The sequence below is a fragment of the Alternaria novae-zelandiae genome (genome assembly GCF_023758075.1).
Source record: "Alternaria novae-zelandiae strain BMP 2774 chromosome Unknown scaffold_14, whole genome shotgun sequence".
In the NCBI taxonomy this organism is placed as follows: Eukaryota; Fungi; Ascomycota; class Dothideomycetes; order Pleosporales; family Pleosporaceae; genus Alternaria; species Alternaria novae-zelandiae.
Window position 1 is genome coordinate 807741 of NW_026056974.1, and position 21262 is coordinate 829002.

Sequence of the window (21262 nt, forward strand, 5' to 3'; positions counted from 1 at the left end):
CGACGATACACCGTGTCATAGAAGCTATGTCTCATCGACTCACGTCGCGGCGCTCTGACGGACACGCGTTCCAACGTCACTAGATCAGTTGTCAGAAGAATGAAAGCGTGAGAGTATCTTGGAGCGTGGCGTCACCTGCGCAAAACACATTCACCAACGCTGGCTGTAATTCACGTCACCCACAGTTCTATCTCCACCCGCCGCTCCTGAGCTCTCTGTCTCACCCACGGTACCATCAGAGTCTCAACAGTGTCTGTCAAGCTGTATTCCAGTACTTTGCTAGCAGCAGCGTATCAACACCAGGTAGCCATACTGTAATCAGTATGGCTGAGACTCGCGCGCCATTAATGGACTCCCCCAGCCAGTCTTGCAACCGCATTCCAACAACCAATGGCGAGTTACCCGCCTTACCACCCAACAAAGAAATTCTTGCCTCTGCCATCCGCATGACAAACATCACCCGCTTCATCCACCTCCTCTCCCACTCCAAAGCCCTAATCACCCACCACGGCCCCTACACCACCCTCCCCGCCACATCAGTCTTCACCCGCTCTCTCAAGCCACGCAGACCCACTTACCCCTCCTCCCCATCCCTCACATCCCTCGCCTTCTCCCTAGCCGCAGCCCAAGACAGCACCTACAGCGCGCAGCCTCCCAGCCGCACAAAATCCGACCTCGACTTCTTCACCCTCCTCTGGGACAGTTCCATCGTCGTTCTCGAAGAGATTTTATCAGTAGGCGATTTGCCACAAGAGTCTTTCGGCTGGGGCATCTTCGGTCTGGCAGCGGGGTACATGCATCCTCCCTCCCCTCCCCATGATCTGAGTCAGCAAAACATTTTCATGCGGAACAAAGCGAGGCTGCATGCTGCGCTTTGTATGATGCCGAGCTTGGAGGGGCCACCCGGAAATGGGGTCAGGATGAGCGGGCGGACGACGACGGAGGCGTTGACGAGGGCGAGGAGGGATATACATGTTCTAGGCCATATTCTCCTAGATGAGTTTCGGAAAGGGGGGTGGAAGAGGGTTAGGTGGGGGAATGCGGTTGCGGTTGCGGAGAGGTGGGTTGGGGCGTTTGGGTTGGGGCGTTTGGGTTGGGGGATCGGGAAATAGAGGTGGCGGTGCGGGAAGAGGGAAAGGAGGAAGAGGTAGAAAGGAGGATGGAGAAGAAGGAGAATAGGAAACGGGTTACGTTTGAGTTTCCCTGATGTCTTGGATTGGGAGAAGACTGATGGGCTTGATGTTCAAAGTAGTCAATGAGAATACGAACACTCTCTACAATCTCTATCATACAGAAACCGCGATTATTACTAAAATAGTGCAGTTTAAATCTTCCCTTTCACTGGTAGTCGGTCCCTCAACGTGGTCAAACCTTGGAAGGCACCGAAAATCCTCCAGGCACCGGATCTTCGCCCGTGCAGCGATCTCAAAGCGCATTGACGCGCTTCTTCCGCGCCTCCTACCTCTACATAATGCCCATCACACTTCTAGAATCACTCAACGCTTACTGCACCTCAGTTGAGACCGCTCAACTACAAGCTTGGAGCAAACAAACCGCCCACAGAGTCACTATGACAGAGCACGCGCTCACTCCAGCTACCAGCGACTCTTTTATCCAACAGAAGACCATGCAGGACGCTGGAATGTTGATACCGAGCCCGATAGTTCAAGACGCCATGTTCTTCACACTGCTGAACCGCGACGTCCGCATGAGTATCTACGACTTCCTTTACGAATGGCTCCCGCCTCTACCGTATAAGAAGCGCTGGCAGAAAGAGGATGATTGCCGTGGTATGGTGTTGGCTTGTAAACAGGCTAACCTGGTAAGTTGTTTCCGAATAAGGAACTGATAACTTTTGGTCGCTAACATGACGGAGGAACTATCCGAAGCAGCGGCTCGCCACTTAAAGATGTTCTTCGATGAATTTTGCAAGGACTTCGAGCAAGAGTGTGGGCATCCCATCAGCTTACATGGAAGCATTCCTCTTCACCAGGGATGGAAGGCGCTGCAATCCGTCACGTTCACCCTGGACATCAGCTTTTTCGACGAAGCTCTCGCTGAGATTGCGATGATCCCCGAGGCTGAGAAAGACAACTGGCGTCGTGAGGAAGCATCACAGGATCTCAAGCTGCACGCCGGTACAGGTTGGAGGGACGAAATCTCACAATGGCGCGCACTCCTCTTCCACCCGTTCGACAAGGTCACACTCTTAATCACTGATGCTTCCGACAACAGCGAAAAGGGCACAGTCGCTCAGATCGAAAAGTACCTTAGCGTCCTCAGCATGCTGCGAGACAGCCTGGACACTCTAGGAGAGAACTGCGGGCACGACTGGCTTATGTTCCAAAACTCGCTGGACTGGGACGCCATCTGTGAAGAAGAGCACGAAGCACCCGATCGCCTTTTCAACAAGTATGATGAATATGACTCCACGCCAAAGCGGAAGTGGTACAAGACCGCAGAGCTCTTCCGCTTTGCGCGCGTACAGCACGAGCGACTTAACGATAGGGGAATGAGGAAATATATCGGGAAACAAGCTGCTCGCGACTATATTAGAGCGGGCCAGCGTATTCAGACTAAGCAGGTTTGCTTCGCTTGGAACTTCCTTCCTAGCTGCAAGCCCACGCCGAAGAAACTTGTCGGTAAGATGCACACCTATACTGCCCAACACGCGGGGCAAATGCGTAGGAAAGATCAGCTCCGCGAGCTCAAGTATGAAAATATGTGGCCACACAAGTATGAAGTAGCCGCTGCGGACGGGCTGATCGGCGAGATGGGCATTCGACATCCCAAGCGCTGGGTCCTGGCGAGTGAGGAGTATACTGAGTACTATGGTTTCATGGGACAGCTGAAAGAGGCGGAAGATGTGGAGAGTAAAGGTATTGGGATGGCGCTGTGGAGGGCGAGGCCAAAAGCTGAGAAGGCAGGAGGGGATGGAACGGCCGAGGAAGCTGCTGAGGTAGAGACTGAGCAGGAGATTGACGAAGATGTTCAGGAGGAAGTTAAGGAAGACGTTGTAATCGAGGTCGAGGAGGAGATGTGGGAAGAGTCTGAGTCAGAAACTGAGGATGAGGATGAGGGTTACAGTGACGAAGATGACGAAGATGACGAAGAACCATGAAGAAGATGGCGACGATGACGAGGATGATGAAGAGAATGACGAAGAAGATGAGGAAAAGGTTGAGGATCAGGTCGAGGTCAAGCTTGAGACCAAGGGTAAGAACCAGACTAGGATAACCGATTTCTGGAAAAAGGCGTAGCGTATCAGGGCGTGAGGATACGATGCGTCGATGGAGTATACATTCTCGGACCTTTCCACTCCCGTTGTAACAGCAGAAGTAGCAGGCATCATCGATAATCTCAAGTAAGCTTTTCAGATATGTCAGCATCAACAAAGACCATCAAACACATGACCTTTCCAATAACAAGCCCGGAAAACACCGCTGCAGTGCTATCCCATTGAAATTGCGAGCTGCCCCCAACCCTATCGAAGGAGAAATAGAGACGCCGAGTAATACGCCGAGGATGCCGCTTCTTCATCAAACCAAAAGAAAATGCCCTAAAAACCCCATCCTTGCACATCATGTACAACATCCCTCCACAAGCCGCCTCTGCCGCCAAAATCATCTGACAAAAGAACAAAAAGTAATCAACAGCCAACGCTATTCCCCAACACGTCCCGTCGCTTACGCACCCCACTTCTTGACCGCCTCGCCCAGCTCTTTCGTCAGTCCTCTCCTCACAGCGAGAAGTTCTTCTTTCGCATTCTCAGCCTCTTTCTCGCTTCTTTCGACCCGTCCTCTCAGTTTTTCGACTTCGTTCCTGAGTTCTTTTCGTAGTTCTTTGCTTGCTTCTTCCACAGCTGTTAACCGGTCTACTTCCACCCGCATCTTTTCGCCTGATGTTTCGACAGATTCCAACCGCTCTTTCATAGCCATCATTTCCTTCCTCATATTCTCGGATTCTTTCTTCAGCGCGTCGGATTCGATTTGTAGTCCGCGGTAGGCGTGGGATTCTTTTTCCATACGCTTTTGGAGGTCGGTCTTTTCGGTTTCTAGGCTGGTGTTTGAGGCTTTGAGACCGGCGTTTTCGTCTTTGAGGTGTTGGATTCGATCTGTTAATGCGCGGTTCACACGCTCTGGTGCTGGACTGCGTGGGCTGAGGATAGATAATGGTGATGGGACGGAAGTTGAGTCTTTGAGATTTGAGGGTGGCACGATTTGCTCGCTGACGGTGCGACGGTGTTTCTTGGGACGAATAGCCGATGCAATGCTGGGGTAGTCTTCATCGCGTTCGCGTTTGATCTTGACGCTCAAGTTATCTGTTGCTGCGCGTTTGATGGATGGCGGCTGGACCTGGATGTCTTCCGGTATGGACCTTGATAATGACGCTGCCTCTTGTCAGTACATTATCAACCAAATGACAATCAAAATTGACATACAGACGGTAGATGATCGCTTTGGCCGAACAGCGATCGAATCCTTTTCAATGGGCGTACTGGGTTCCGATTTCCTAGACGGCGGCAGCAATGGTCTTTCCCCCTCGTTCTGCACCCACAAACACGCGTCTCGGAAATTCCTGGTAAACATGGTAGGATCTGATCTCGTCCGACATAACTCCTTCACGTGGCCAGCAGCCAAGAAATAGTAGAGAATGAGGGCCGACACACGATGGATGGCTTTGGAGCCGCCGGTATCGTCTCCAACATCACAAAAAGGCGCATGGAAAGCAACAGTACTGGTACTATTCACAGCTTGCAACTCGTGTGCGCCGTCCTCCAACTCGGTAATGCGATAAAAGCTGACCTCGGCCTCATCTTCGTGGACGTGCGCGGTGACCCGATCTATGGGTTCATCGTCGTCGCCGGCGGGGCCTGGCGCATATCCGCCGATGACAAGCAATTGCTTGTGGGTGGAGCGGCCGAGCCCGCGCCAGATGGCTCTGCTGATGGTGAAGCTCTCGTCGAACTGGATCCAATGCAGTCTTGCGGCGCGTGGCAGGGCGCGAAAGGGCGCGGCAAAATTCGCACGCGCCCATGCTTGGACATTTTCGTTTGTCAGGGGCGATCTTGTCTCATGGAAGTCGGCCATTGTGGCGAGTGATTGGCGTGGTGTCACCCGTTGTTGCGCTGGATTTCAATGGGGCGCGCCTTGATTCGCAGAAGCGGAGGCTGCGCAATTGCGGGTCGTGGGGTGGTGACGAGCTGGTGCTGTTCCTGGTCGCGGTGAAGAATTGTACGACGAGCACAGGTCGCCGCCATTGAAGCCCGTTGGTGGTCGGATCACGGCGACATTGCTCGAGAAAGCTGTGTAGAGGTTGACGCAGGCAGAAGTCAGGCGGGAATCCTTCCGCTGCCCGTTATTTGCGGGGCTGGCAGTGGCTGGACGACTAGAACGGAAGGTGTGCAGCGCAACCCATTTTAACACATGCAAGACGGCCATCATCCCAATCGTCATCGCACAGTTGCATGTTTCGGTGTTTTGCATCCATCGCGCTGCATATCTAGTTCTAGACTTGCGCTAGCCTGCAGCAAAGCAGCGCAGCGCTAAAGTAAACTATACTCTCTACTCTTACTACACAGCCTATATAACGCTCTTACTAATACTATAGACTTTTTACTCTACACTACTAAGCTAACTTTAAGTTATAGCATAGTTATGCGTAATTTATAATACTTAGCTACTTACTCTACGCGTTGCTTATTTTATACTATTATAATATATTAATAATATAATACCTTATAAATATATATTTATAACTCTATTATACTACCTATATCTCTATATTAATATATATACTATTAAAATACTATAGTTATATAATTAAGATAAGCTAAAGGCTCTAAATAAAGTATAATGTAAGGCTCTTAAAATCTAATACTATAATAGTGTCTTTAAGCGCCTACTAGTAGATATTTATCTTCTAGCTAATACTAGTCTCTTACCTTAACTTAATACTAAACTTATATTAATAACATTCTATAGCTATATACGTCTACTATATATTTATTATAATCTTTATAATACAGTAGAGTAACAAAAAGAAAGAGACATTCGAAAAGTTATCTTTTTCAAAGCTATATATCTAAACGACTAGACTAGCTAGAACTAAGATTTTTAGTGTTTTGAAAAGCTAAGAACTTCCTCTTTAAGTTAGCCTCTTTAGAATCTTGCTTAGTAAGCTAAAACTAGCGTAACGTTAGCAGTGTTCGAGTATACTAAAAAGCACTGCTCTTTTTAGCCTATATCTTTTTGTTTACAGTATCAATTTCGCTAAAATTTTAATATGCTATTATATACACCTAGATCTATTACTAGTTTAAATTAGAAGTTATTCTATCTGTTTTTGCAATAGTTAGATTTAAAAGTTGTTTTTTAAGCTTTTTATATTATAAGCTAGCTAGATCTAGTAACTAGTACTTAGTATACTAACTCTTAGCTCTTTTTACTACCTTATAACGCCTAAGTAAGCTTTTAATATAGTTATCTATTAATTCCTGCAGTATAGCTACCTACTCTTCTAGAATAGTAGTAGAAAACAAATCTACTGCTTTCTTACTAGCTCCTACGCCTAAGAAGCTAGTAGGTCTTCTTGCTAGCTTATTCTTTAGTAAACCCTAGACGTTTTCTATAGGATTTAGATCTAGGCTATAGGTAGGATGCTCAAAGAGAGAAATCCTATTCCTTCTAAACTAATTAAAAACGGCTAGGGTTTTGTAAATCTTAGCGTTATCTTGCTAAAATTTCTACCCTAGATAGAAGAAGATATTAGCTTTCTAAATATAAAAAAATTTTTAAAAAATAATAAGAATTAACTAAGTTATAGTCGTTTAAAGTTAAAATTAAAAGAATTCTTTCTTACCTCTTTTAAAAAGAGGTTTAACTATAAGAGTTAAAACCTCTCTTATATATCTTGTATTTATAAAGCTTCTAGGCTCTTGTAGAGTCTTAGTTATGTATAACTTAGATCTTCCACCTATCCAGATAGCTCCCCAAACAAAGATAGTAATGTCGCAGGCTATAACTTAGTTAGTAAGCTAGCTAAAAATAATCTAAAAAACTAGAAAAATACTAGATTTTCCAGAGAATAATTTAGCTTATTCAGAATTTTTTTAAACGTACTAGTATTGGTTGTAGAGACTTGTTTAGGCCTAGTCTTCTAATTTCTTCTCTTTCTAACGTATTCTTGCCTAGCACCGTGCCTACGCTATATAGAAGACTCGTCTAAAAATATAACTTTGTTAAAGTTTATATTTCTAATATTTTTAAGAGTCTTCTTAGCGTATTTTCTTCTAAACAAAGCCTTTTCTTTGTTTAAAAGCTGCTTTTTCTTAGCAGTAGAAATAGAGTATTTCTCTGCTCTTAATAGGCGTTGTAGAGATCTAGTAGAGAAGTCTAGATTATTCTCTTCTAGAATACGTTAATTTGTCTTTTTAGAACTGCGTTCTAGATCTCTATTAACTACTCTAGTAGCTCTTTTAGAGATCTTTAAAGGCTAGCCTAGTTTAGGCTTAGAAAGAGTAGTAGAAGTGTTTTTTTTCTTTTTAATACGTTGTAGAGCGTTTATAATAGACTTAGAAGACTTTTCTAGTATAGTACTAATAGCACTAGTAGATAGTTGTTGCAAAGATAGAGTGTAAACTTGTTTTTCAAATTTCAAAAGTTCTGCCGACATAGAGAGAATATAGAGAAGAGAAAAGTTAGACTTAGAAAGAGAAAAATATATAGAATAAGACTAAAAGAAGCTTACGTAATTTTAGCGCCTTTTTTTAGTGTACTTTTTTTTCTTTTAAATTTTTAAAATTGTTTAGATAAGAAACTATAGTCGAAACTTTACTTACGTAAGCATTATATAAGCTAGTATTACGTAATTTTTTTTTAGAACTTTTTATACGCTAGTTAAAAAGATGTAGCTATATTAAACTAGGCTTTTTTTTTACTCTATGTTTAACGTTACTTTTCTTCTTATACATGCTTACTAAGCAAAGGCCTAGATAAGCTAACTTAAAGAGGAAGTTCTTAGCTTTCTAGAAAACTAAAAATCTTAGTTCTAGCTAGTCTAGTTATTTAGATATATAGCTTTAAAAAAGATTACTTTTAAAATGTCTCTTTCTTTTTGTCACCCTACTGTAGTAGTTTTCTTAAACTAGAAAACTATTAGCTTTCTTAAGAAGATATAAAAGAATTACGTACTTATAAAGTTAGTAAAATATTAATAGTAACACTATAATATATTAAGATTATATTAGTATTACTCTATTTAAGAGCCTCTATTACTATATTTAATATACTCTAGTTAACTAAATAGTTACTAACGTGCTAACTTATAAAGTTATATAATATACGCTAAACGCCTTTAGTATATTAACTATTATAATAAGTACTCTAGTATAGCTATAAATAGCTTTACTTATATTATTAATATTACTAGAAAGACTAGAGATTAAGTAATAGCTCTCTTTACTATGCGTATATATATCTACTAGCTATATAAACTAAGCTTACCTAGTAAAGTATATTTAATATAGTATATATAGAGCTAGTAGAACTATATCTAATACGTACTATAACTACCTAAAGACTTAAGTTAATATTTACTAATTTAACTACTTATCTATAAAGCACTATAAGTATCTAGTACCTAAGCTTAGAGACCTTTACTACTCTAAGATAATAGAAGATTTATAAAAGAAGATAATATTCTACTATATTATAGTTAAGAATAAAAACCTAGATTCTATAATATCTAAAGCTAATTTATAGGTAGATCTTATAAAGTGTAGCTACTTTATTATTAATATATTATAGTCTTTATATTACCTAGAAAAGACTACTTAAGTAGAAGAAGCTCTATATAAGATAAACACTAGACTACTATATTACTATTTAAAAAGAGAAAACTAATAGACTAGATTACTCTCTACGTAAATATATATACTATAGCTACGTAATAGAGGCTTAAGAGAGTACTTACTATTATAAAGTTAAGATTCTTAATACTACGTTAGGTGTTAATATTCTATACCTTATTAAACTTATTAGCGCTTAAGCTTCTATTAAGTCTAGTGTATATAGTATTATTAAGAATATCTATAGTAGTAAGAAGAGATTATGTAGTAAAGTATTCTATAACTACTAGTAAATGTTTTACTAAAGGTATTAGATATTAATTATCTATAAGAAAAAGATAAAATAATTTATTTAAATAATAATAAAGCTATAAAATACTTTTATATCTTCTAGTTTATTATACCTCTTAACGTTACTATCTACCTCTAAGTTATTATTATAGCTAAAGGCATTTATAACTATATACCTCTACTTTCTAAACAACTATCTTCTACCTATATAAAGTAACTTATTACTATTATAATTATAGTAATAATACTCTTAATAACCTATAGTATAGACGCTCTAGCTAATAACTAAATTATTATTAATATATTATCTAGTATAGTTCTAATAATTATTATAACTTTATAAACTTCTTAAAAAGTATAGAGTAAAGATACTTAGCGAATTGCACGTAGTATTTACTAATACTAATTACCTTACGTGCTACTTCTATATAGCTAAGTATATAGTAAATCTAATAGGTAATAGTTTATAGAGACTATAGTAGAAGTTTAACTAGTATTATAAGATAAAACTAGATATAAGTACACTAGTATAGTTATATAGTTAACTAACTCTACTAATACTATAGTAGCGCTATATTTAAACTATTAAAGCTAAAGAAGATAACTACTCTATAATTTACTTCTTTAAAGAATAAGTAGATAACTTTCTTCTCTAATTCTTATTTAAAGTAAATATATTCTTTAAGTATATATATAACTCTAACATAAATAAAGTTATCTTTACTTATTATTATCTATAGTAGCGTAAAGTTATAATATCTAGTTAGATTATTACGTTATATAATTTAACTAAAGAATACTATAAGTATTTCTATTAGTTTTTCTAAGCTATATAGAATTACACTAGGTATACACTACGCTAGCGCTATCTCTATAAGCAAAGAGCTATAGCTTTCTAAACTATAGTTACTAATATAGATAGTAAGCAAATAGTAGGTATATAGTAAAGCTACTACTATCTAATACTATACTAATATATTGCGCAAGGTCTTAGAGCGTATTTATTAGATATTAACCTAAAGTATTATATTTAGTAATAGTAGCTAAAGTAGGTTATAATATTTTATAGCGTTTACTTTGTGTAGAGAAAATTAAGCTAGAAATAATAGATTTAGATAATTAGAATTGTAATTACTACTCTTATAAGATTAGATAAGAGTAGTGTAATATATATAGGTAAGCGCGTAAAACACTAGTACAAAAGAGAGAAAATACGTAATTAACTTAATAAGTGCTTAAATACCTATTATAATATACTCTCTAGGTAAGCTGCGTTACGCGTAGATTACCTATTTTTAGCTACGCGCTACTTATGTAAGCGTTACGTAATTAAGTAGAGCTATACGCGCCTAGGCGCGCGTAACAATAATAAGGCTAGCGCCTACTAATATTTTTTTTAGCTTTAACAATTACTAAAATACTAACTATAAGTACTCTCTAGAAGCTTTTATCTTACTCTAAAGCGCCTACTAGTTACTATATAAAGCTCTAGTAGCTTACAAGATTATCTCTAAAGTGCTCTAAATACTTATAGTACTAGTTACTACTTCTAGTAAGTAGTCTAACTATAAGCTAACAGCCTATTAGTCTATAAGCTATCTAATCTATTAGTAGACACTTGCTACAGCTATTTATATAGATTCTTTAGCTAATAAGTAGTAAAAATAAGTTTAATAGCGCCTAGTAGCTATAGCCGCTAGCTAAGCTACCTACGCCTACTATAACGCTACTACTACTACTACTACTAGAGAGGCCTCTACTTCTTAAGATAAGAAGAAGTAAGCCTTAGGCGCAGTAGTGCGCGAAGAACAAGAGAAAGAGAAAGAGTAGCCTAGGCTCTCTATTAGTGCTCTCTCTCTATTACGTTTACTAAGAGTAATACTCTACGTTAGGTGCGTTTAAAGCGCGCTCGCTAGTTATAGCAAAGAACTTTACTTTAACTAAGTAGGTAAGAAGAATATCTAGTATAAGTAGTATAGTTATAGGTACTTATATAACTCTATATAAGTCTTTAAGCTTCTAGACTACTATTTACTTATACTAACTATTTATAAGCCTAAGATTATAAAGCTAATAGCTTTTAAGTTTGTCTACTTTCTCTAGTTTAGAAGTAAGTAGAAATAGAATAGACTACGCGCAGCTGTTAAGTTTCTTCTAAATAAAAAGAAGGTCTATAGAATTAGCGCTCTACTAACGTAGGCTAAGTAGTGTAGAGTAGCTTATAGTTATATAGAGGCTAAAGCTAAGATAGATAACGTAGCTTTAATAGCCTCTAGTAAAGTTAAGAGCTCTAAGCAAGTATCTTCTCTATTTATACTCTTAGTTTTAACTAGTAAGGCTAAGTAGTTAGAGTATATAGTAGCTTAATAAAAGCTTCTTTACACTAGCTATATAGAGAGGTAGTAAGCGTTTAGAGAGAAGGTAAGATCTCTTTATCTAGTTATAGAGCGCCTAGAGTAGAGCCTAGTACTACTCTATAAATATATAATTAGACTTACTAACCTTTCTTATACTTATTACTTACTTATAAGCTCTAATTAGTATTCTTATAAGCTACCTATCTAAGATTTAGCTACTTTTTAAAGGCTTTAAACTTCTACTTAGGTAAGTACTTAGTAAGTCTATTTACTAATATATTAATAGTAGGCTTATAGAGCACTTTAAAAGAGCTCTTACTATACTTCTAGCAAAGCTATATATTCTAGATATTAATATAGCAGAGCTTAGTAGAGATTCTTTTACTACTCTCTACTATAAGCCTAATAGTCTATTAATTATTATAGAAGATCTACTAGGCGCTAGTAATAAGTAGCTAAAGCTTAGTAAATAAGCGCTTTAAGGCTATAGTTTCTTTAGTAATAGCCTTAAGAGTAAAAAGCTCTACCTTAGTAGTTAAGGTTATAACTATTAACTAGTAAGTAGTCTACTATATAATTAGGCCTCTAAATAGCGTTATAATAAACCTATAAGAGAAGTAGCGCGTCTTAGTATTATCTATAAAGCTTGCGTCTCTATAGATCTAGAGCTTCTTACCTAACTTTACCTTTTTACTATACGTAATACTCTTATATTACAAGTAGTATAGATATATAATAAGATGCTCTACTATCTTAAGGTAAGCTAAAGAAGAATTAGTTAGAAACTAAGAGAGCTAGAAAACTGTATACGTAACGTTAGAGTGTATTATAATAGTAAAGTATAATACTAAGCTAATATACTCTTAATAGACCTTAATCTTCTACTTTAAAGCGTTCTCTTAGTACTTTAGAAGCTTGCTAGCTAGTAGAGGTATCTCTAGAAAGTAGCTACTATCTTTAAGACTAAACTTCTTTATAACCTTATTAAGGTAGGTATTATAAAGTAGTAAAATAGTATCTATAGAGTAATTACGCATAACGCGTACCTTTAAGAACTAGTTTACTACTCTTCTATTATTAATCTTATAGGTCTTCTTAATTCTACTAAGTAGCTTAGTTACCTCTAGATAGTGTAACTTAGTAAATATAAGTAGAATATTATCTATATAGAAGAGTACAAAGACGCGTTAAGCAGCGTTATAGTATAAATAAAGCTTCTTCTTACTAGCTTATAGGCTAAGCTTTAAAAGAGTATTTAAGAAGTTATTATACTAGAGAAGAGAGCTCTTACGTATACTATAAAGAGCTTTCTTAAGCTTAGCGTAGTAGCTCTTTCTTTAAAAGCTATCTAAAAGCTTATAGTATACTAGCCTATTACTACTAACCTTAGCGTTTAAGAAGGCTACTATAATATTAAGCTACTAGATCTCTATATTAAATTTAGTAGTAATAGCTATTACTAGATAGAAAGATTACGTAGCGAGCGTAGTAGTATAGGTTAAGTAAAGCGTGTTCTTAGCTTATATATCTCTACGCACTATAAAACGTACCTTATACTTTATAAGGTAGCTATTCTTATCTACTTTGTACATAAAGACCTACTTAAGTAGTAGAGAGTATTTTTTACTACTTATATACTCTACTTTCTTCTAGGTATTAGCTATAAGTAGTGTATTAATCTTCTAACGTGCTACTATCTTAAACTTATCTCTATAGAGATAGTTATAGAGGTGCTTCTAAAGCGTTAGAAGCGCTAGAAGGTTATTCTAATAGACTTAGCCTTTGTTAGGCTTATCTATAATTATAGTAGTAATAATATAATATAGAGTTACGTACGCATAGCTAAATAACTAATTAGAAGCGCTATAGTAAGTCTCTAAGTTATTAAGCTGCTTAGAGTTAAATAGTAAGGCGTAGATATCTATACCTCTAAGATTATTATAATTATTGTAACTACTTAGGTAACGCTTACTTCTACGTATAGAAGGTTTATAGACCTTTTTTACGTACTTACGCTTAGTAAATAGGTTTTATAGATTAAGTAGAGAGCTATTAGATACTCTTTTATTCTAAGAGATATTTATTACTATAGGTAATAGAAGTCTATTACCTTAGAAGTTATCTCTCTGCGTATCTAATAAGCTTGCTAATTTAGTTACTATAGACTAGTACTTACTAGAATTAACGCGTTTATTACTAAGCTACTTAGTAATACTTATTATATTAGAAGGCTCTAGTATAGTCTCTAGCGATAGTAGTTCTGTAGCGCGTTTAGTAAGCCTTACATATACTTTCTACGTCTCTCTAGCCTAGAGATCTACTTATATAAGACCTAACTCTTCTAGATAAGCTTCTAATAGGCTATTAAGTAGCTTATCTATTTAGTTAGGTAGTAGCTTACTATTATCTATGTTACCTTACTAAGAGAGTAATAGAAGCTTATTATAAGCCTCTACTACGTTCTTCTACTTATTCTTATAGAGAATATTAACTATAATATAAGTATTCTCTTTAGAAGGCTTTTGCTCTCTACTACTATAGAAGAGCTACTTATTAAACGTTACGTTACGCGTAGTAAACACTTCTCTTAGTAATAAAATCTATATATAGTATATATTAGAAGCTTAATAGCCTACTAAATAACTAATATATTCTCTAGGTAGTGTTTTAAAGCTCTTTAGCTTACGTCTAGCTACTTTATTTTTATTTAAGAGATAGGCGTAATACCTATAGGTGTATACGCTGCTCTAATTAGGTTATAGATTAGTAGAAGCTTTTCTTATAAGCTTAGGCTAATACTATCTAAAGTATTCTATAAACTACTACTCTAACTTCTTATTAGAAGAGCGTAGAGTATAGGTATATAAAAGACTTATGTTATAGAGCTAAATAGTAGTAAGCGCTACCTCTATTTAGAGGTACTTAGGTAGATTAGCTCTCTCTCTTATCTTAATCTATTTAGTAATAATCTCTTATCTAGCTCTTTTAGCTACTCTATTAGGCTTATAGGTATAAGAAAAAGCAGGCTCTAGCGTAATACTATACTCTCTTATCTATACCTTATAGCGTAAGTTGCTATACTATAGATTAGTTAAAAAGTTATTATTAGAGCTAATTCTTATAATAAGTAGATAATAATAGGTCTAGATAAGTACTTAAAACTTCTTAAGAGCTCTTATTATCTCCTCTATCTTCTTAGAAAAGAGTAGGTAAAAGTAGACTTTACTACTATACTTATTCTTAATAAGCAGAATCTACTTCTCTTCTAAGCGCTCTTTAGGTATATTAAAAAGGTTCTACGTAATTCTCTAGAAGAGTTAGAGAGCTTACTTCTTTAGCTAATAAGAGATAACTTACTTTATATAAGATAGAGCGTAGAACTTACACTATACGCGCGTAGGCTCTTTAATTCTTACTCTCTAAGTATTACGTATAAGTACCTTAAGCGTCTTAGAGTCTAAGTAACTAGCGTAAGTATACTAAAGGTCTTCTAAATTACTACGCAGCTAAGAGGTAAAGCTAAGTCTTATTTTAGATATTACATTTATAACAAGAGTATTATAAATAGTAATTAGCTTATATTCTATAAACGTAAGGTTTAGCCTACGCTGCAAAGTAGCTACTATAGTACTTCTTACTAGTAACCTAGTATAAAGAGTGTTATTAAGACCTAGGTACTAAATTCTAGATTAGTTAAGGCAAGCTTCTAAGACTATATTAATATAGAAGCGCTCTATAACTATAACGCTAGTAAGTATAAGATTAACGCGTTTACTACTTATAAGCTTAATAAAGCTCTTTAGAACGCACGTACTATAACTAAGAATAGAAAAAGCCTATATACCTACTTTAACTATCTTAAGAGTTCTAGCTAGTTTAAAGTCTAATAATAGAGAAAAGTAGTTAACTAAGTAGATAGCTACTCTATTATTAAGAATAGTACTAGCTAAGAGAGAGTAAGCGTTATAGTCTATAGTAGAGTAGATACCTAGCGTTAGCTAAAGCATGCCTAGGTTAAGAAGCGTAGTAACTATACCTCTAGAGTACCTATTATTATTATATAAGCTTTCTAAAGAGCTTAGAATAGAGTATCTCTTACTAATAAGCTTTACACACGCCTTCTTAAAGTGCTTTATACCTAAGTATTTAATAATTACGTCTTTATTCTCTTGCAAAAGCTGTTAGAAGCGCTTCTACTTAGCTCTAATAGTAGTAAGCATATTATAGTACTTTTTAATAGGCTAGTAGTAGGTCTAAGACTTTAGAGCAGCGTAAGAGTAGGTAGTAAGCTTAGCCTAGTTTAGTAACTTAGACTTAGCGCTAGCCTTATTAGTAGATAGAGCTTCTCTAATAGAGGCAAAGATTCTATATAATTTAGGCTAGGCTACCTAATACTATATAAGTGCTAAAAAGAAGATTCTAAGCTAAGAAAGTGTAAAGATCTTTATACTAAGCGTCTAAGTAGTAATTATATTGCGCTTTGTCTAAATTGCCTAGTCTATTACTATTCTAGGTATTAGCGCGTTAAGAAAGTTATAGATAGTAAGCGTACTATCTACTTTAGAAAGCTTATACGCCTTTACGCGCATATAGAGCGCGTTCTACTTATAGTACTACTACTCTAGGTTAGTCTTTGCTAGCTTAGCCTTGCCTAAGTAAGTATAGTAGTTCTTTCTAATCTACTTCTTAGTTATATTATTATAAGGCTATAGTTACGTTTTAAGAGACTTTATAATTACGTAAAGAGACTAGTCTTAGCTCTTAGCTAGCTTAATCTATACTAGAAGTAGTAAAAGTAGATTAATAGTTGCGTTAACCTACTTCTTAAGCTTTCTAAGCCTACTTTAGGTGCTTACTAAAAGAGTAGATTTAAGCTTCTATACTACTAGTTCTTTATTCTAGAGCGCCTTCTTATTACGCTTACTAGTTTCTTTCTCTAGATAGATAGAATAATTAGAAGCTTTAAAAAAGCTATTTCTAGAGAAGAGTATTACTAGATTAATCTTCTCTTATACCTCTAAAGAGCGCGCGTTAAATTTAAGCTGCGTAAACTACTTAGGCTAAGTAGAGCGTCTCTTAAGAATTACGCTACTTATTAGAATAAGTGTTAAGCTTACTAAGAGGCTGTAGTTACTTATAGCTACTTGTAGAGAAGGCAGTAAGTAGCGCGCGTATTACTAACGTACTTAGAGTTGTTAGAGAGAAGCGCTACTATAGGCGTAGGTAGTTAATGTAGAGAGAGCTGTAAAAAGCTAGTTATCTTACTTATTATAAGGTAAAGAGTTAAATAAAGATTAGAGAAGCGTCTAAATATATTATTTGCAGCGTTATTATTACGCAGAGAGAGTAATACCTATACTTTAAAGCGCTAGGCTTATAACTATAGAGAAAATTAAGCTAGAAATAATAGATTTAGGTAATTAGAATTGTAATTACTACTCTTATAAGATTAGATAAGAGCAGCGTAATATATATAGGCAAGCGCGTAAAACACTAGTACAAAAGAGAGAAAATACGTAATTAACCTAATAGGTGCTTAAACACCTATTGCGACACTTTGCCTATAGTATTAAAAAAGTATTATATTCTATTTAAGATAAAAAGATAAGAGAAGAAGCGCGCGTATTAATATTTAGCCTATATATAGTTAAAAGTAGAGAGAAATACAAATCTATATATTACGCACTAATAAGTTAGTATATTACTCTCTAAACTTATACCTATTAACTAAGTTATAGACTCTAGTAAACCTACTCTTTTCTTTTAGACTAGGTACAAATTAATTCTAGTTATTATATCTAGCCTTAACCTATATATATCTAACATTAACGTATATACCTTCTAGACTACCTATTAATATAGTAATATAGTAGAATAAGTAGCTAATAAGAGCTATATATTTAGTAGCACTAAATAGAATATTATATTAGTAATATATAGATATATACGTTTTCTTAATAGTATAAGTATTTTATTAACCTTACTAGTGCTATAGAGCTTAACTATTGCGATCTTACCTAGAGATAAAACTACTTTGCTACTAGTATTCTATATCTTAAATAGAATATATTATAATTCTTAAGTATATATAGTTTTAAGTCTAGAAAGAGTAGATATTACTTAAAGAAAATATTAGTAGCTAATATATTACTAACTTACTACCTAGTGCGCTAGCAGCGTAGACGTAATATAGAACTCTTAGTTAATAGTTATCTTAACGCTATAACTAATAACAAAATTCTTATAGTAGCTAACTCTAGTAGTAGTTCTAACTACTATAGAAGAAGATATATAGCTGCTATTTATTAACGTAGTACTAGAGGTATTCTATAATTTCTACTTATATAGTTATTAGTTTAATTAGAGTTACTACTAAAGTAGTAATAGATAGAGGCTAAGACTCTAGCGCTAGTCTAACTAGGCTTATAATATATTGTACCTCTTAGCCTTCTAATACTATAATTAAGATCTAGTTCTATAGTAGTTATTAACCTTATAACACTAATATATCTATATATTTAATATTTTGTATTACAAAAACCTAGCTAATTACTCTATAGATTTATCTATTAATAGCTTACTAAGTAATTACTATAACTAAACTCTAGTTCTAACAACTCTATTAGAGATAGCTAATATTATAGTTCTATTACTATAAATATTAATAACTTCTCTAAATCTAAAATTAATAAGCTAGATTTTATAAGTCTAACACTAAAGTAAGCTTTACTATATAATATATTAGCACTAAGCTAACGCGCCTTTTAGACTAATACGTCTATCTATAGTGCTACTCTCTAACGCGCTAGTATTTAAGAACCTTAGTAGTAATATTCTACTATCTACCTCTTACGCACTACTTCTATTAGATTTACCTAACGTCTTTCTACTCTATACGTAGAGTTTACTATCTTAGTTATTTAGCTCTTTACTAAAGCGTAGACACTATAATATACTTAATAAGTTTTAATTATTACTCTTTAAATAGTTAGACTACTTCTCTATAATAAGCTTTACGCTACTAGTTATATAGTTAGGTTAGTTAAGTAGATTATTATTACTAAGCGTTACTTGCTAAGAGCGTAGAATAGCTACGTAGAATTAGAGTCTAATAACTTCTAGTACTCTATATATTACTTAACTTTATATATATATTATATATTACTAATCTACTAGTAATCTATCTCTACCTACCTAAACTATTACCTCTAGAAATAGTAGTCTTATACTAACTACTCTTAGTTAAGTATTTAAGACTAATTCTACTAGAGCTATAAATACGTTAGAGTTCTAGTAATAGAAGTTATAAAAGCTTAAAAGATAGCTTATTCTTCTTTTACGTTAGATTAATTTGTATAAGAAGTAGCTTAAGCTTACTAGCTTTAATTCTACTTCTAGTAATAGCTCTAGCTAAAGCGTTTATCTAAATATATCTTATAATATATTACTATAGGCTTATAGAACCTTGCGTATATAATCTTATAATATATTATTAAACTTATATTAATACCTCTCTTTACTTAGACGCCTAGTACTAATTATTACTAAGACTTATAATTCTCTAATAATACTACCTAATATTACTATATTTATATTAAAAGTATATTATATAATAACCTTAGTCTAAACTATATAATAATTATTATATTAGTATTTATTATTATAAATAATTATAGATAGAGTAATACTATACCTTTAGCCTACGTTGTATAGTGTTAGTGTAGCTTAGACGTTATTACAAAATAATAATATTTTTTATTTTTATATCTATACTATATATATAAAAAAAATTCTACTTATACTATATTATATTTTAAATTATAAATTTTATATCTTTCTACTCTCTACATCTAGCTCTATACTACTATACCTTTTTTTTTAATAAAAAAAGCGTTTTACGCTTATTAATATAGAATAAGAATAAGCGCTGTACTATATAATTATAGTTTCTCTACTATGTAATATATTACTAGTAGTATACTAATAATATAAAACTATATAATTACTTAGGCGCTAGAAACTCTATCTATTCTATTTAAGCTAGTATTACCTTATATACATTTAAGAGATTAGAAAGTGTTTATAGATAATAACCTAAGCTTTATTATATTATTCTAGTAGCTTAATATATAATAATAAACTAAGTATATATATAGTAAAACTAGTTATTAATTTCTATATATAAAGGTCTAATTTTTTATTCTCTAATATTTTAGAAGCTATTCTTGCGCGTTTGCTATATCTATATCTATATATCTAATATTATAAATATTAGTAGCTACTACGCGTTATACTCTCTCTAAGCTATTATTATAGTTATATAAACTTATAGCGTTACGCGCGTTATTATTATTATATATATTACTATTATTACGCGTATTATTATTATTACGCGTATTATTAGTATTAAACGTATTACTAGTAAGTAGCGCGTTACTAGAGGTGTGTGTATTAGTATTATATAGTAGACTAAACGCGTTAAAGATAGAAAGAGTATCTAGTAAAGCTATTAGAATAGAGTTTACCTATTATTAATATATTACTAGTAGAGTAGAAGCGTAATTATATAAACTTAATATATTACGTTATAATCTAATAAGCTTAGCTATTACCTTCTAGTACGCAGATACTAATATTCTCTATATTATCTCTACTATATTCTTTTTATACGCTATAAGAAAGGTATCTCTATATACGTCTACTAAAATCTATTAATATAGTATATATAATAAATAGAATTACTTATTACGTATACTACCTCTACTATACCTATATATAATTAAGCTTGTCTTCTATATAAGTAAATACGTAGTTCTTATACTAGAGTATTTTAAAATAGCCTACAATATATTAGAGACTTATTATACACTTTTACTATAAACCTACTTTTATATTTCTAAGTTTTTATATATATCTAATATAGATAGTATATACTTAGGCAGCTAGTCTTTATAAGAGCTTTTACTTACCTCTTAAGATCTAAGTTATCTACTTAATAAAATTAGATATTATTTTTATTAGGTATAGAAGTAATATATACTACTATAATTAGTACTAGAGTGCGTAATAATAGAGTAGCGTATAAAGTTATCTACGTTATTAATATTTTACTATACTACTATTAATAAATTATAGTACCTTTAAATATAATAGCACGTACTAGAAGTAGTTATTATAGTTATTTATATTCTAGGCACGTAGCACTAGTAAATAACGTAGGCCTTACTATTAGTAAATATAGTAGTAGAATCTATATAAACTACTAGTCTAGCTCTATATTACTATTAATGTCTTCTAGTGTTATTGCGTCTATAACTAGTAATATTTTTATTATAGCTTACTTATTTAGGTACAACATTATAAAAGTTATTAAGAACGTAGAAACTATAATAGAAAGCTATTATTATTATCTCTTAGAAGAGAGCGTTAGCTATAATATATTAGTAATATATTACTACGTGTAGTAGAATATATACTATCTATATATTATCTTCTACTTTACTAGGCGCCTAGTTCTTCTCTAACTATATATTATTATTAGAAGCGTATAGTAAGCGTTAAATATACTTTTCTCTCTAACTTATAGTATCTACCTTATCTACTAAGTTACTAGTAGTATATATAGCTAGCTCTATAGAGGTCTCTACTTATCTAAAGTATTACTAGTTTATAGCTAGTAGAGCTACTATATTAATAAAGTTAGACGCGTTTGTTATATATAAATATATCTATAGCATAGGTTATAGTACTATATTTATTATATAAT

The 21262-nt window shown here is 34.2% G+C and overlaps 2 protein-coding genes across 2 annotated transcripts; one reads left to right on the plus strand and one right to left on the minus strand.

The window, feature by feature from the left end:
• Positions 1 to 347: 347 nt before the first annotated feature.
• On the plus strand, positions 348 to 3121 carry J4E88_007126 (uncharacterized protein; the record flags this gene model as incomplete). The annotated part of the gene is made up of 3 exons (XM_049400747.1): positions 348 to 734; positions 1349 to 1822; positions 1994 to 3121. The coding sequence occupies 3 exons, from the start codon at positions 348 to 350 to the stop codon at positions 3119 to 3121; spliced, it is 1989 nt and encodes a 662-aa protein (XP_049253695.1).
• Positions 3122 to 3686: 565 nt separating this feature from the next.
• On the minus strand, positions 3687 to 5090 carry J4E88_007127 (uncharacterized protein; the record flags this gene model as incomplete). The annotated part of the gene is made up of 2 exons (XM_049400748.1): positions 3687 to 4390; positions 4442 to 5090. 2 exons carry the CDS (start codon positions 5088 to 5090, stop codon positions 3687 to 3689), a joined length of 1353 nt encoding a protein of 450 aa, XP_049253696.1.
• Positions 5091 to 21262: the final 16172 nt, after the last annotated feature.